This window comes from Callospermophilus lateralis, chromosome 6 (genome assembly GCF_048772815.1).
Source record: "Callospermophilus lateralis isolate mCalLat2 chromosome 6, mCalLat2.hap1, whole genome shotgun sequence".
Lineage (NCBI taxonomy): Eukaryota > Metazoa > Chordata > Mammalia > Rodentia > Sciuridae > Callospermophilus > Callospermophilus lateralis.
In genome coordinates this window covers 90,514,296-90,526,672 of record NC_135310.1, presented here as the reverse complement: position 1 = coordinate 90,526,672, position 12,377 = coordinate 90,514,296, and the positions used below count along the sequence as shown (strand labels likewise).

Genomic DNA, 12,377 nt, shown 5'->3' with positions numbered 1-12,377 from the left:
TCTGTAGAGGGGCCTCATTAACTATTAGAATGCATGGAGAGAGGAGAAACTGAGAATCCCGATGTCATTTTACTCTGAAGAAATATTATTTACCATTTATCTCAGCATCTGAGCTTCCTTCCTATGAGTTAGGGGACATTGGAGGGAACTTGCTGGTTCCCAATCTTCAACTAACCCTAGCCAACTCATTTCTGTGAGTAATGCTAACCACCACCCTCCCCCCTCCCCTAAAAAAGGGAAAGCAGAAAAACCAGATTTGAACTTCCTGTTTGTTAAGTGTTGGCCATTTCCCTGCCTCTGCCCCACGCCCACACTTCTTTTTCTATTTCTTTTGATTAAAAGTTCTCTGCCCCTTTGCCTGTCTGCAGGTATTTTTTTTTTCCTCAATTAATTCAGGGAGTACCAGAAAAAGGGCAAGACTAGCTGTTGTGACCCTTAGCCATCACCACCACCATCACTGGGGTCCTTTCCTCCCTGTGCCCATGGTGGGTTGAGATCAAGGGGTGAACAAGGAGTTGACTGTTAGAATCAGAAACCCACTGTTTTCTGGAAGAAGGAAATGCACTGAATTGCCTTCATCTGAGTTCCCTTCCTGGGAGCCAAGAGGTAGGGAGCTCCAACTTCCCAAGCCCCTTTGGGGGAAAATAACAGCTCCGCAGGTCGGGAGTTATGATCAAGACTAAACTCAGGATCACACATCCCACCCCCGGGGCTGGGTGCACTTCCCATCACTCTTGCCCATTCAGCCTACTTACATCAGCTCCAGGTGTGCCAGGCTTTCCGGGAGCTCCTGGCTTTCCTGGTTCTCCAGGAGGACCCTGTGCAAGGAGAAGGGAGACAGGAAGAGAAAATGATGCAAAGTTGAGACTCTTTGGACACATGTGGCTGCAAAACACACCTAAAGGAAGGAATTGGGGTGTTGTTGCACCAATCAACTCACCGGTGGGCCTGGGGGACCCTTAGGACCTCGGTCACCCTAGAGGCACAGAAGAAAAGATCAGTTCATGAGTAGAAGCCTAGGTCGGCTCCGGACAATCTCAGGTGAGCTAACCACAGACACAAAGGCAGGGTAAGGGCCAAAAGGTGGAGGTTCATGGGCAATGGGAAAAGACTAACACTGTTTCTCCAAAAGTCCTCAGGCTCTAAGATCCAACCCTCAGCTCTCATTTCTGTCCAGTCCCAACTTTACGCAGGTGACAGTAGGGGAGAGAACGCTGAAGAAAGTGTAGCAAAGAGCAGGCTTGGGGAAAAGAAGGTGCCTGCAGTCAGCAACTTACATCTATGCCATCGATGCCTGGAACTCCAGGGGGCCCGGGAGGCCCAGGAGGCCCCTGCTCACCTGGTGGACCTCTCTGGAGAAAACAGCACACAGGGGTTAGTGAAGTCCTTTGGGCAACAGTGAGCAAGTTAAGGCAATGTCCTAATGCCCCCTTATCCATTGAATAAAAATACCAAGCCCCTTACGGAGACCAGTTTTTGAAACCCAATATAATAAATGCATTTCAAACTTCCAAGCAGGTTTTGGTTCTGCCATATTCTGAACAAAAGAGTCTGCCCTCAACATGGGAGCTGGCTTCACTTGACCTCACCTTCCTGGAGTGCATTAAAAAGAAGGGCATTTGTAGCCGGGCACAGTGGCGCACAACTGTAATTCCAGTGGCTTGGGAGGCCAAGGCAGGAGGATTGTGATCTCAAAGCCAACCTTAGCAAGTAAGTGAAGTGAGGCACTAAGCAACTCAGCACGACCTTGTCTCTAAATAAAATATTTTTAAAAAGAGGGCTGGAGATATGACTCAGTGGCTAAGCCCCTCTGTGTTCAATTCCTGGTACCAAAATAACAGGGGGGAGAGGTTTGTGAAGAAGGGAGGGTATAATGCCTATTTTTCCCAAAAGGAATTCAAAAATGAAAATGGGAATCACGTGATACTTCAATTTAATCATTAATTGCAGGTCAGTGTTTTGACCAGAATGGAATAAACAAGAATGGAAACATTCCCCTTAACAGTAAGATTTTGTAAATTTTTCTTTGCCAGTAGAAGCTGGGGGAATATTCTGCAGGAAAAGATTTGGGAGGAGTAGGGCAGGAGAGTTTTAACCTCCAGCCCCTGGCCTCACTGCAGTCTACCTGTAGTGACATTCCTTTGCATGAGGTCTTTGCAGCTTGCTTCAAAACTATGCCAAATTTCAGACCAACCCTAGGGTGTAACTCCTTTTATGGCTTGCAAACAGCTAGGCTTTGATGTTGTTAGAGGGAATGCTGGCTCCTGAAACAGTATGAACACTTTGCTTAGGGAATGTGGGATCCCCCACAGCCCCCTCCCTCCCCCGCTTCTGAATTTAAAATGATTGAGAGGGAGAGAGAAGAAAGCTCCTTTCATCAAGGAAAACTTTTTCTAAACTCCAATAGCCAGACAGGTTACAATGGGGTCTTTGTAAGTGAAACCTCAAACCTAGCTGGGTTTAACACCCCCTCCCCAGCCGGCCAGCCGCTCTTCTGTGCCTAAGGGAGGAGACACCCAGCCTTAGGGAAGTTGCTGAAATGGAAGCCAGGGCTGGAGTCGTGGGCTTCGCTAGCAATACTTGGGATCTAGTATAACCACACCACCAGCTGGAAAAGCTGAAGAGTGTGCTACCCTGAATTCCTGCCTTCTCCAGCAAGGCCAGCTCTACACCATGCCCAGGGTGGGGGAGGGGAGGTAAGAATCCATGCAGGCTAAAAAATAAGTCCTATTCTTGAGTCAACTATTTTGCTTCTAGTGCCTTAGCCTTAAGTGTTAGGGACCAAATAGGGGAAGAGACCCCTTTCCCAGACCAAGGGGTCATATAGGCCCCTTCCCCCCACTCTTATGGTGCTTGATGCAGGTGCTCAAAGCTGGAACAAGAACTGAGAGCCCTGAGGATGCTCTGCAACTTCCCTATAACAATCCCCAATGGCTGCCCCCCACATTTCTTCTTGTGCACTTAGAAAAATGCACTTCTGGTCTTTAGCTTACCTGGTCGGTAGTCTGAGTGGGCTGTGGAAGCAAAGAAGGGGAAAAAGTGAGAAGATGCCCCCACCACCACCCTGAACTCCCACATAACTTACTTGAGCCGCACACAAGCAGAGCCCTGACAGCAACAATCGCAGCCCAAGAGCCCTGTGGTCCGGTGCAATCCAGGCCATACCCCGCTACGCTCTGTAAATTCCCTGACTGGGCTCTGAAATCTATTGCACCTCTAGGTTTCTTGCATAAAGTGGCACTTGGCCCCACAGAAAGTGACCCAGGAGAAACAGTAACAAATGTGCCCTGGCCTGGCAGGGAGACTAAATTCCTTCTGTTTATGAATGGCCCTGGAGAGGGTCCTGGGGATTGGAGGAGAGCAAGCAGGAGGAAGGATAGAATGACAACAGTCCCACTTAACCCTTTCCCAGCTGCCCTTCAGGCCAGACCTGAGCGTGCAGCTCTGCCTTCAGCAGTGTTAGGAGCCTCTCCCCTTGTCCCTTGCCTGTAGGCATATAGAATTCCAGTGTTTCTGGAGAGATGTTTGGGAGTGGAAATGGGAAGCCACCAAAGGGAGAACCAGACAGCCCCCAACCCTGCCCCAGGTAGCCTCTACAGGCCAGGCTTCAAGTAAGATCTATGCTTCCTTAATGCCTGTCTGGTCAGTACATCAAATCACACACTCTTTAGAGAAAGAAAGTAGGGAGATGGGGAAGTGGGGAAGTTGTTGAAGTAGAAAGGGGGTTAACTGGTCTTTGCTTGTGCTCAAGGGACTCACCGTAATTCTGACTGGCAGCTCATGACAAGTTTCTCTGCTGGGTCTCATTGGGTCACAATGAATCAGCATCCACTGAAGTTCAAACTGGTGAAAGGCAGCAAAGAGAAAGTTAACTTTCTTTTGGAAGATAGAGGAGGTCATTTAAGAGAAATGTTTTTAAGTGCGGTCTAATCCTTAACTGATTCAAAACCAACTTGAACTTGTTGACCTCAATAGACCTTTGCTTTTCCTTAAATAGAAATTTTTCTAATGGATATCAGCTGGAAGTTCTTCCCAAGTTTCTCTGATCATTTGGATGTAGCTGCCCTTGGCTTTGATTTATTCCAGCATAGCCTTAGCCAGGAAACAGACCACTAGCACTGATTTCCTATTTCTGTTCTCACTACAATCTCAAGAGGTAGACTCTATTAAAATGAGATTCAGAGACAACTTTCCAAGTCACAAGCCAGAGTCTGCATTGGAAACCAGGCCTAAGGAACTCCACAAGAAATATATGCTCTAAAATTTTAGCTGGGAGACTAGAGACAAGGATTTCAAAAGAAATGGCAACCAAGAGAACAAGTAGAAGAAGGAAAATCCAGTCCTAAGAACAATTTTCATATTAAAGAAAACATTCTCCATAGAGTGGTTACCATTTTAAATGGAAAGAGCATGAACTGAAGTTGAAAAGAATAAGAAGGAAATCTAGGACTTGGGAGAAAATGATAAAAAATATTTAAATTTTGTAAAACCTTCTAGCCACTTTAAAAGCAAATATATCCTGACAACATCTTATACTTTTAACAGGCATTTGGGAGGAAGAATGCAACAAGAAAGACATAGAGTAAAGAAAGAGTTGCTAAGTATAAATCTGAAAAGACCCTCATGTGACAAGACAAAAACAAAAAAATCATTCAAATTCCACCAGAAGTCTGAAGCCAGGTACCATGCTAGCCATTCTAAATTGAGTAGGTTCCCTGCTAAGCAGTTCAAATTAGATCCATATTTCTTGGATAATAGATGCTACTGGCATTATAAAAGTGTCTGGTTACGTATCAAGTCCCAAATCTAAGTATTTACCTCTTTTCTTTCATCCAATAGTAACTTCTATTCCTTCCCATCTGCCAAATGGATTCTAGATCTGCTGAATCTAGAACGCAGTTAGGGTTTTTTTGTTTGTTTGTTCATTTGTTTTTTGTTTGTTTGTTTGTTTGTTTGTTTTGGTCCACTGTTGCAGAAACATTCCGAGTTGAGATTACTGGCTAGAAGATTGAAATTGGCAATGATGGATGAAGTCCTTCCCTTCTACTCATTAAGGAAGGGAAGTTGAGCAGAAGGAAATTTTCCATTTTATGCAGAGGTGATAAATAAACCAGTAAGCTTTTACATTCCTGCATTGGCACCCCTTCCAGTAAGATTCTGGCCATCCTAGAATTCCTCTTCCATTGCTTCCCACCCACCAGATGGACTCTAGATTCTACTAAATCTAGAATGAAGTTAGATACATTTTTTTTTCCACTGCTTCAGCAGCAACCAGAATTGAGATTGCTGGATGGAAGATTGAAATTGAAAATGATGAAGGATTTTTTTTTTTTTTTTTGCTCTACTATTTTTGTTTCATTCAACCCTATCATTCCTTTTCTCTAGAAAACTATGGACATTGGCAAAAGGTGTTAAGATGTGTAGGAAGTAAGTGAGAAGATGAGTCAAAACATATTTTAAGATAGGAAAGTATCTATAAATTGCATGAGAATTATGCTGATCTGTGTGTCCATGGTGTGAATGATTTAACAGTAGAATATTGACATCTTGAAGAAGACTGCTTTCCAAATTGCACAATCTGTTTTGGTCAAGTATATCATTTTGTTCAAATACTTTACTTTGAACAGAGTAGTCTTATTTACTTGAGAAAGATTTTATTTGAGTTATGTTTTATATTTCAGTGGAAATTATATAAGGAAGAAGAAAAACAGAATGGAAAGAATTTTTCCTTAATGACTATTAAATATCTGGTGTGTGAGGCAGTTCACAGATGAGTAAAAGCAGGACACAGAGTTTAGCTTGTTTGTATAGGTCACACAGCTAGTAAATGGCAGAGCTGGCCCTCCAAATTCTTCTGACACTAAAATTGAAAATTTTTTTCTGCTATCCCACTTGAACTCCCTGAAGAATACATACTATCTCCATAGTGAATCATACTTTCAAAACTGGCAATGAAGACATTTGGTGATTGAACTTTATGTAAAAGACGAGAAAAGAAGAGAGAATTAGAAGTTAAAACTGTGTAAGCTTGTTTCTACCATCTGCCAGAAAACTTCAGAACTAGACTAAGAAACTTTCATAAAAATTCAAACTTCCCCACTTTGTGTGCTTGTTATAGAAATATATCCAGAAGCAAAATTACTAGTGTTCCTCTACAAACTGACAGCTGTGTCTATATGCACTTACATATTCATGTGTATAACAAAATATCACATAGCAAAGAGAATTATTGTTCTTCTTCTGACTACATAAGAATTTTGCCAGTATAAGGAAAAATGTGTTATTCCTCCCCAATTCTCAAAATAAAAGAACACTCACACAATTTTATTTACCAGTTCTTTGTGGATTGGTAACTCAGACTAGGCATGCATTGTATATATATGATATTTTGATTCTGAGAAATGATTCAGGCCTTAATCACCCTGAGAAACATTAATTATACAGCCAACCAGGAAACTTATGTCCTTTGTTTATCTAGTTCATTAAAGTTACTTATTGCAAATGTGAATTCATTAAGCTGTTTTCTCAAAAATATAATTCTCTCTAGATAAATCGGTACACCTGTTTAAATTTGCAAAATGCAATTGTGGCACATAATAATGGGAGAATGAAATGTAATTCATCTGTGAATACAGCCTGAGTTGTTCAGAGTGCCACATAGATCAAGGGTTCTGAACACATCTGTGCATCCACATAAACACCACCTACGCACTAATAATCATCTATACAACAACCATTTTTTTTTTTTTGGCATGTAGTATGACTTCCAATTTGCATGCTAATTATTTTGAAGAAAGATTGGCAGGGTGTTTTGGTAAAAGTTACTTTCAGTATACAGCTAAAATGAGGATTTCTACACATTTCTCATTTTCATACCTGGAATCATTCTTTTCTTTGAAAACTTACAGACAAAATATATGTTTTTATTTTAATTTAGCCCGCCAGACAACATTTTTGAAGTCCCAATAGAAGCCAACCACTAAGAAACATTCTAGGAAAAACCAAGGATATTCCCCAACCCATAGTTTACAAATTGAAAGATGAGAAATGTAAAAATATAGAGAAATAAACTTAAAAAAAAACTATTAACAGACCATAAACTTCCCTAACACAATCCACCCTCTTGAAAATAAAATGTTTCTTCATTGTCTCATGGGAAACTGAATGGTATGAATATAAATTGCCTCACATCTGTCCAGAGCTTGCATTATCTAACCCTATTCTACAGGACACTAAGGTATAATTTTACTCCTGAGACTAGGCACATGCCCAGCAGACAGCACCCTCAAGCTCCATACTCTACTTTTTAAATAAGATAGTAACTTCTACTTGTTTTTCTGGATTGTTGAGAAATATTAATAAAATTGTTAAGCCTTCTTGATAATTAAATAAAAACTAATGACACACAACTATCTGTTCCTTCTAAGAGATAATTCTAATGACAAACTATGGGACTTGCCTTCATGAGACTAACTAAAACTCTCAGTTCTCATCCTGCATCCAGTTTATGATGAAATGTTGGTTCCTACCATCATAAAGGCCTTCCACCTTTATGATGGTAAAGCTTCCTGGATATAAGCAGGAAGCTCTGCCCTCTCTCAAAATCAGAAAATCTTCCAATTCTATGAAGACTAAGCCATGCAATTCTAGACACCATATGAAGAGCACAATTAAATATGAGGAGACAGCACTCATCTGGATCATAGCAAAGCCTAAGACAGAGGGTGAAAGGCAGTAGATTTGGAATTAGAAGACCTGGAACATAGTTCTATAGTTTTTAACATATCTTTATATAACATGTGGTTTCAGATAAATACTATGGAAGACACAAAATGTCAAGTATAAAAGGCAGAATCTAGGTTTAAAATGCTTTTTGATGAAAAATATTATAGCATAAAGACTTTTTCTGGCTGAAGTAGTCAGTGAAGGGATCACATAACAATTAAGATTTTTACATGAAGAGAGGGGGAGGAGGATGGTTAGGGTCCTCAAGAGAGAAAGTGGGACAACAAGGGTAGGAAGAGACCAGATGATCTGGGTCAAATTTCTGATAATATTTTTACCTCAAATTGTAAGCTAAAGAATTTGAATAGGGCTGAGTATGTGGCTCAAGCGGTATCGTGCTCTCCTGGCATGCGTGGGGTGCTGGGTTCGATCCTCAACACCACATAAAAATAAAAATAAAGATATTGTGTCCACCTAAAAAAAGCTAAAAAAAAATATTAAAAAAAGAATTTGAATAAATATTGGATAGATAATTATTGGGTTGTCATCAAAGATTTTTATCCAGTAGGTAGGAATGGGGAAAAGTGATTGATTTAGAAGGGCATTTTTCAAAGAGATTCATTTGATCATAAATGCCTGATCCTTTGAGGCATCAAGAAGTTACTATATTAAAATATCAACAAGTATCACACTCTGAACCATGATGAGGCATCCTGAGCTTCCTGTCAACTGGAAAACAAAAACAAAAACAAAAACAAAAACCTGGTCTTCATTCCACATCCCCCTTCCATTTTCATCCTATTTTCTGTTCCCTTTTATACAAAACTCAAAGAAGTTACCTATATTCATTGTTTCTAATTCCTCTCCTCCACATTTTCTCTTGAATCCTTCCCAATTGAACTTTCACTCCCCAAACTCCACTGACTCTTTGATCAACTCATCCTTGTTGGTTTCTAAATCCAATAAACAACTCTAAATCCTCTTCTTTTTTGATTTAGCTACAGCAATTGCACTAATTTCTTATTCTGGGCTCCTATAAATACTGTTTTACCTTGAATCTCAGAACATCAAAATCTCCTATTCTCATATGTCATAGATTGTCTCCTTTCTAATCTGCTTTCATAAGTCTTCATTTCAGCAACCTCTAAATGTTGGTTATTTCAGGATCCAGCCCTAGTTCTTCTGTGTTGTGTTGACAACTCCCACAGTTCAGCTCCCAGCTGAGCCTGTCTCCTGATTTCCAGAAGCATACACCTAACTTAATTCAGCATTTTCCTTAGATATTTAATAATGACCAAATTCCTGGTCAATCTTACATGTATTCTCATTGATTTGTTCTTGCTATAGTCTCCCATGTTGGTAAATGGCAGCTTCATACTTCTAGTTATACCAAAAACATTTGGTATCATCCTGATTTCTTTTTTTTTTTTTTTCTCTTATACCCCAATCCTGTTGTTTTTTTTTTTATCCTCAAACTATTGGCCTATGACCACCTTTCACCCACTCTACCACTACCACCCTGTTCTAAACTAAGACCATCCTAGCCTGAATCATAGTAGTAACTCTTAAAATCTCCCTTGCTCCTAAGTGCTTCTTATCTTCTCTCCCTCCTATGATACATTATCAAAATAGAACCAAAGAGATCTTTTCAGAAGATGAGAACATGTTACTTATCAACAGAAAACCGTCTGATGCCCATCTCACACAGCATGACAGGCAAAATGTTAACAATGTCCCCACCCCATCTCCATGATGATCCCTCCCCAGCCCTGTTGCCCATTTCTCTCATCCCAAGCACTCTGCTCTGCAGGTGGTCCTCAAACAGCACACAAGCATGGGTACCAGTTCCTTTTCACAGACTACTCTCTATTCCTGAAATCCTCCTCCCCTATATATCCACAGACCAGTTCCCTCAACTGCCACAGTTTTCTCCTAAAATGTTTCTTTCTCAATGAGGCCTTCCCTCAGGCACTCTGATTTTCCAGTTATGCTTTTCCCTATATCATTTATGATTACCAGGCATGCTATACATGTACTCAGTTTTTCATGTCTGTCTCCTCTCCCCAGAACATAAGTTTTGTTGAAGCATTAACTTTGACTTCCTCTATCACCTAAAATAGTGCCTATAACCTAAGATGTCAAATAGTTGTTGACTTCTAATGAATGAATACATACAGATGAATAAGTGATATACCAAGGAAAGAATTTATTATATTTGCTGGTGGTTTGATTATGATTTGGGGCAGGCCCCTTTTTCTCTATGGGTTTTAATTTCTTCACATATAAACTGAGAGGTTTGGATGAGACATGCTCAAAGGTTCCTCCAGCTCTAAAAGCCCATGATCCTATTGACACCATACTCTAACCAAAGAAACTACCATACAGAGATTAATATGAACAAAGATTTCTTTATGATCTTCTACATAGATTTTTATAGAAATGGAAACACTAATAGCACTGATTTTTGTTTTGCAACTGTACGGGCACAGATGAAACCAATAGAAAAATTTAATGTTTTTGATTTTTGATTAAAAGCAAGTTTGGTCATCATTTAATTCTTATTCTAGTTATTTATAGCTTTTTCCCCCAGTAATGGCAGCTCTGTTTCTGTGTATTCTGATTTCATTGCCACCTAGTGGAAAATCCAGCTGATGCTGTTAATATGGTCTACTTTGCAGTAGACTAGGTTTTATCTCCAGAAAATTGTTTTGACAGTCAGCTTTAAAAAATACTTCACAAATTAAAGTGTTAGAAGATGTGTTTCTCATGGGTATGTATAAATAAGATTACCATTTCTTTTATTAATTTAATAATTCCAAATTTTAAAAAAGTATTTTAAAAGGGTACATTTGTCAAAACAACTTAATAAGTAAACATAATAATTCAGATATTATGTAGATATTATATATTCCTTAAATCACTGAAAACATAACATTCCTACAGTATTTATCCAATACCAGAAATAATATTAATCACAACCTCAAAATTTATTATCCCATGTTATCATGCATGAAATTTTAATTGCTTTTGTTTTGGTTTATTTCGATTAAATTCTGTGGCATAAAGGAAAGCACAGACAGCTTTTCCACCAACAGTTTTACTAGCTCTCACATTTTCTCTGAATCTAATGAAAATAAACATAGAGCAACACATTTGAAACATCCTCTTTAAAGCATTAAATCTATCATGTTCTTGTTGATTTATTTGGAATATGCACAGGTGAAAAAGAAGAATGGTTTGAGTCATAGATTTGTAAAATCACATAAACTTTTATCTTCCCTCAAACAAGCCTAGACTACCAGTGTACATCTCTGAAAAGGGAAAAAGGCTAACTTTGTTTTCTAATAGAGCTGTACCAAATAACTCTCCCAGGCAATCATGCTGACAACAAACAATAAAGAACCTATCATAAAATAACATGCTTTTATGGTGTGCTGCCAAGAAATTGAGCTTTGCAGTGGGATAAATGGAGCCATCCTAAAATATAGGCACAAAGGAGAATAGGAAATAAGGAATTTATTGCTTCAAAATCAAAGCTAACAATCTTATAGCAGTACATTGGGAAAAAAGTATAAAATGCTCTGAGCCCTCTAAATAACCATGAATGATGAGAAGGTATTTGAGTTGTAGACCACATGAACATCTCTATCACAATCCTTTTGAAGACCTCTTGAATTTGGCTTGTTTTTCCAACTTAGAAAAGGAAGGGAACAGAAAGATAGGATGGAGAGGTGGAAATCACAATTACAATATAAGTGAGTCTTTTAGCATTTGTGATTCATCAAAACTTGCTTTCAATTGCATTATATTATGTAATTCTTGGGACTACCTTTTGAAAATATCTGTAGGAAAGATATTTTCCTTTTGATTTATTTATTAAAGAAGGCACTGACCCTGAAAAATGTAATCAATTAATATTCAAGTGATGAAGATCAGAGTGAATCCAATTGTATGGAAAAACACACTGTTCCTTACTGTTTCATGCTATTTCATGTTATTTCACTTGAATTTAAAAGTTTTGACCCTGTAAGATTGAATATTTGCTGTCTCTACATCGAGAAAAGGATAACCTATTAGTATAGCTCTTCTGTCTCTCATAATATGTACATATCACTTCCCATCACCTTATAAGACTTCTAAGGGTCAGGTAGTCATGGTTGCTCTTCAGTAATTGCCAACAACTTCAGATTTTAGCCAAACTGATGAAAAGTCCAAGACGGTAAACCATAAAACAAAAATAAGGGCAGCTCATCGCACTGGACTTTTGTCTACTGACTTGTACTTGATCACCTTGAGTTTTAAAAAGTGAGGAGCATAATCAACTTAGCAAGACCCTGTCTCAAAATAAAAATAAAAAGAGTTGGGGATGTGACTCAGTGGTTAAATCACCCTGGGTTCAATCCCTATTACCAAAAAAATTTTTATTTTATTAGATTCATCTATTTCTGTGTAGTTTATAGATTTACTTCTACATGTTTAAATTAATCTCTCCCTTACACTGGTTCATTTAAAAAATAAAAAAAAACTCTGTGTTACTTCTTTATAGTATTCATTTTTAATATTTATTTTTTAGTTGTAGTTGGATACCATACTTTATTTTATATATTTATTTTTATTTGGTTCCGAGGATCGAACCCAGGGCCTCACACGTG

General features: G+C 38.9%; 1 protein-coding gene across 1 annotated transcript in view; it reads right to left on the bottom strand.

The window, feature by feature from the left end:
* Col9a1 (collagen type IX alpha 1 chain) overlaps positions 1–12,377 on the bottom strand; it is an 83,107-nt gene that overhangs the window by 59,437 nt on the left and 11,293 nt on the right. The window contains exons 6-10 of the mRNA XM_076860050.2: positions 3,760–3,843; positions 2,994–3,014; positions 1,278–1,352; positions 941–976; positions 756–818 (exon numbers count right to left, since the gene is read on the bottom strand). Of these exons, the coding sequence (XP_076716165.2) occupies positions 756–818; positions 941–976; positions 1,278–1,352; positions 2,994–3,014; positions 3,760–3,843 (279 nt within the window). The remainder of the gene's footprint in view (positions 1–755; positions 819–940; positions 977–1,277; positions 1,353–2,993; positions 3,015–3,759; positions 3,844–12,377) is intronic.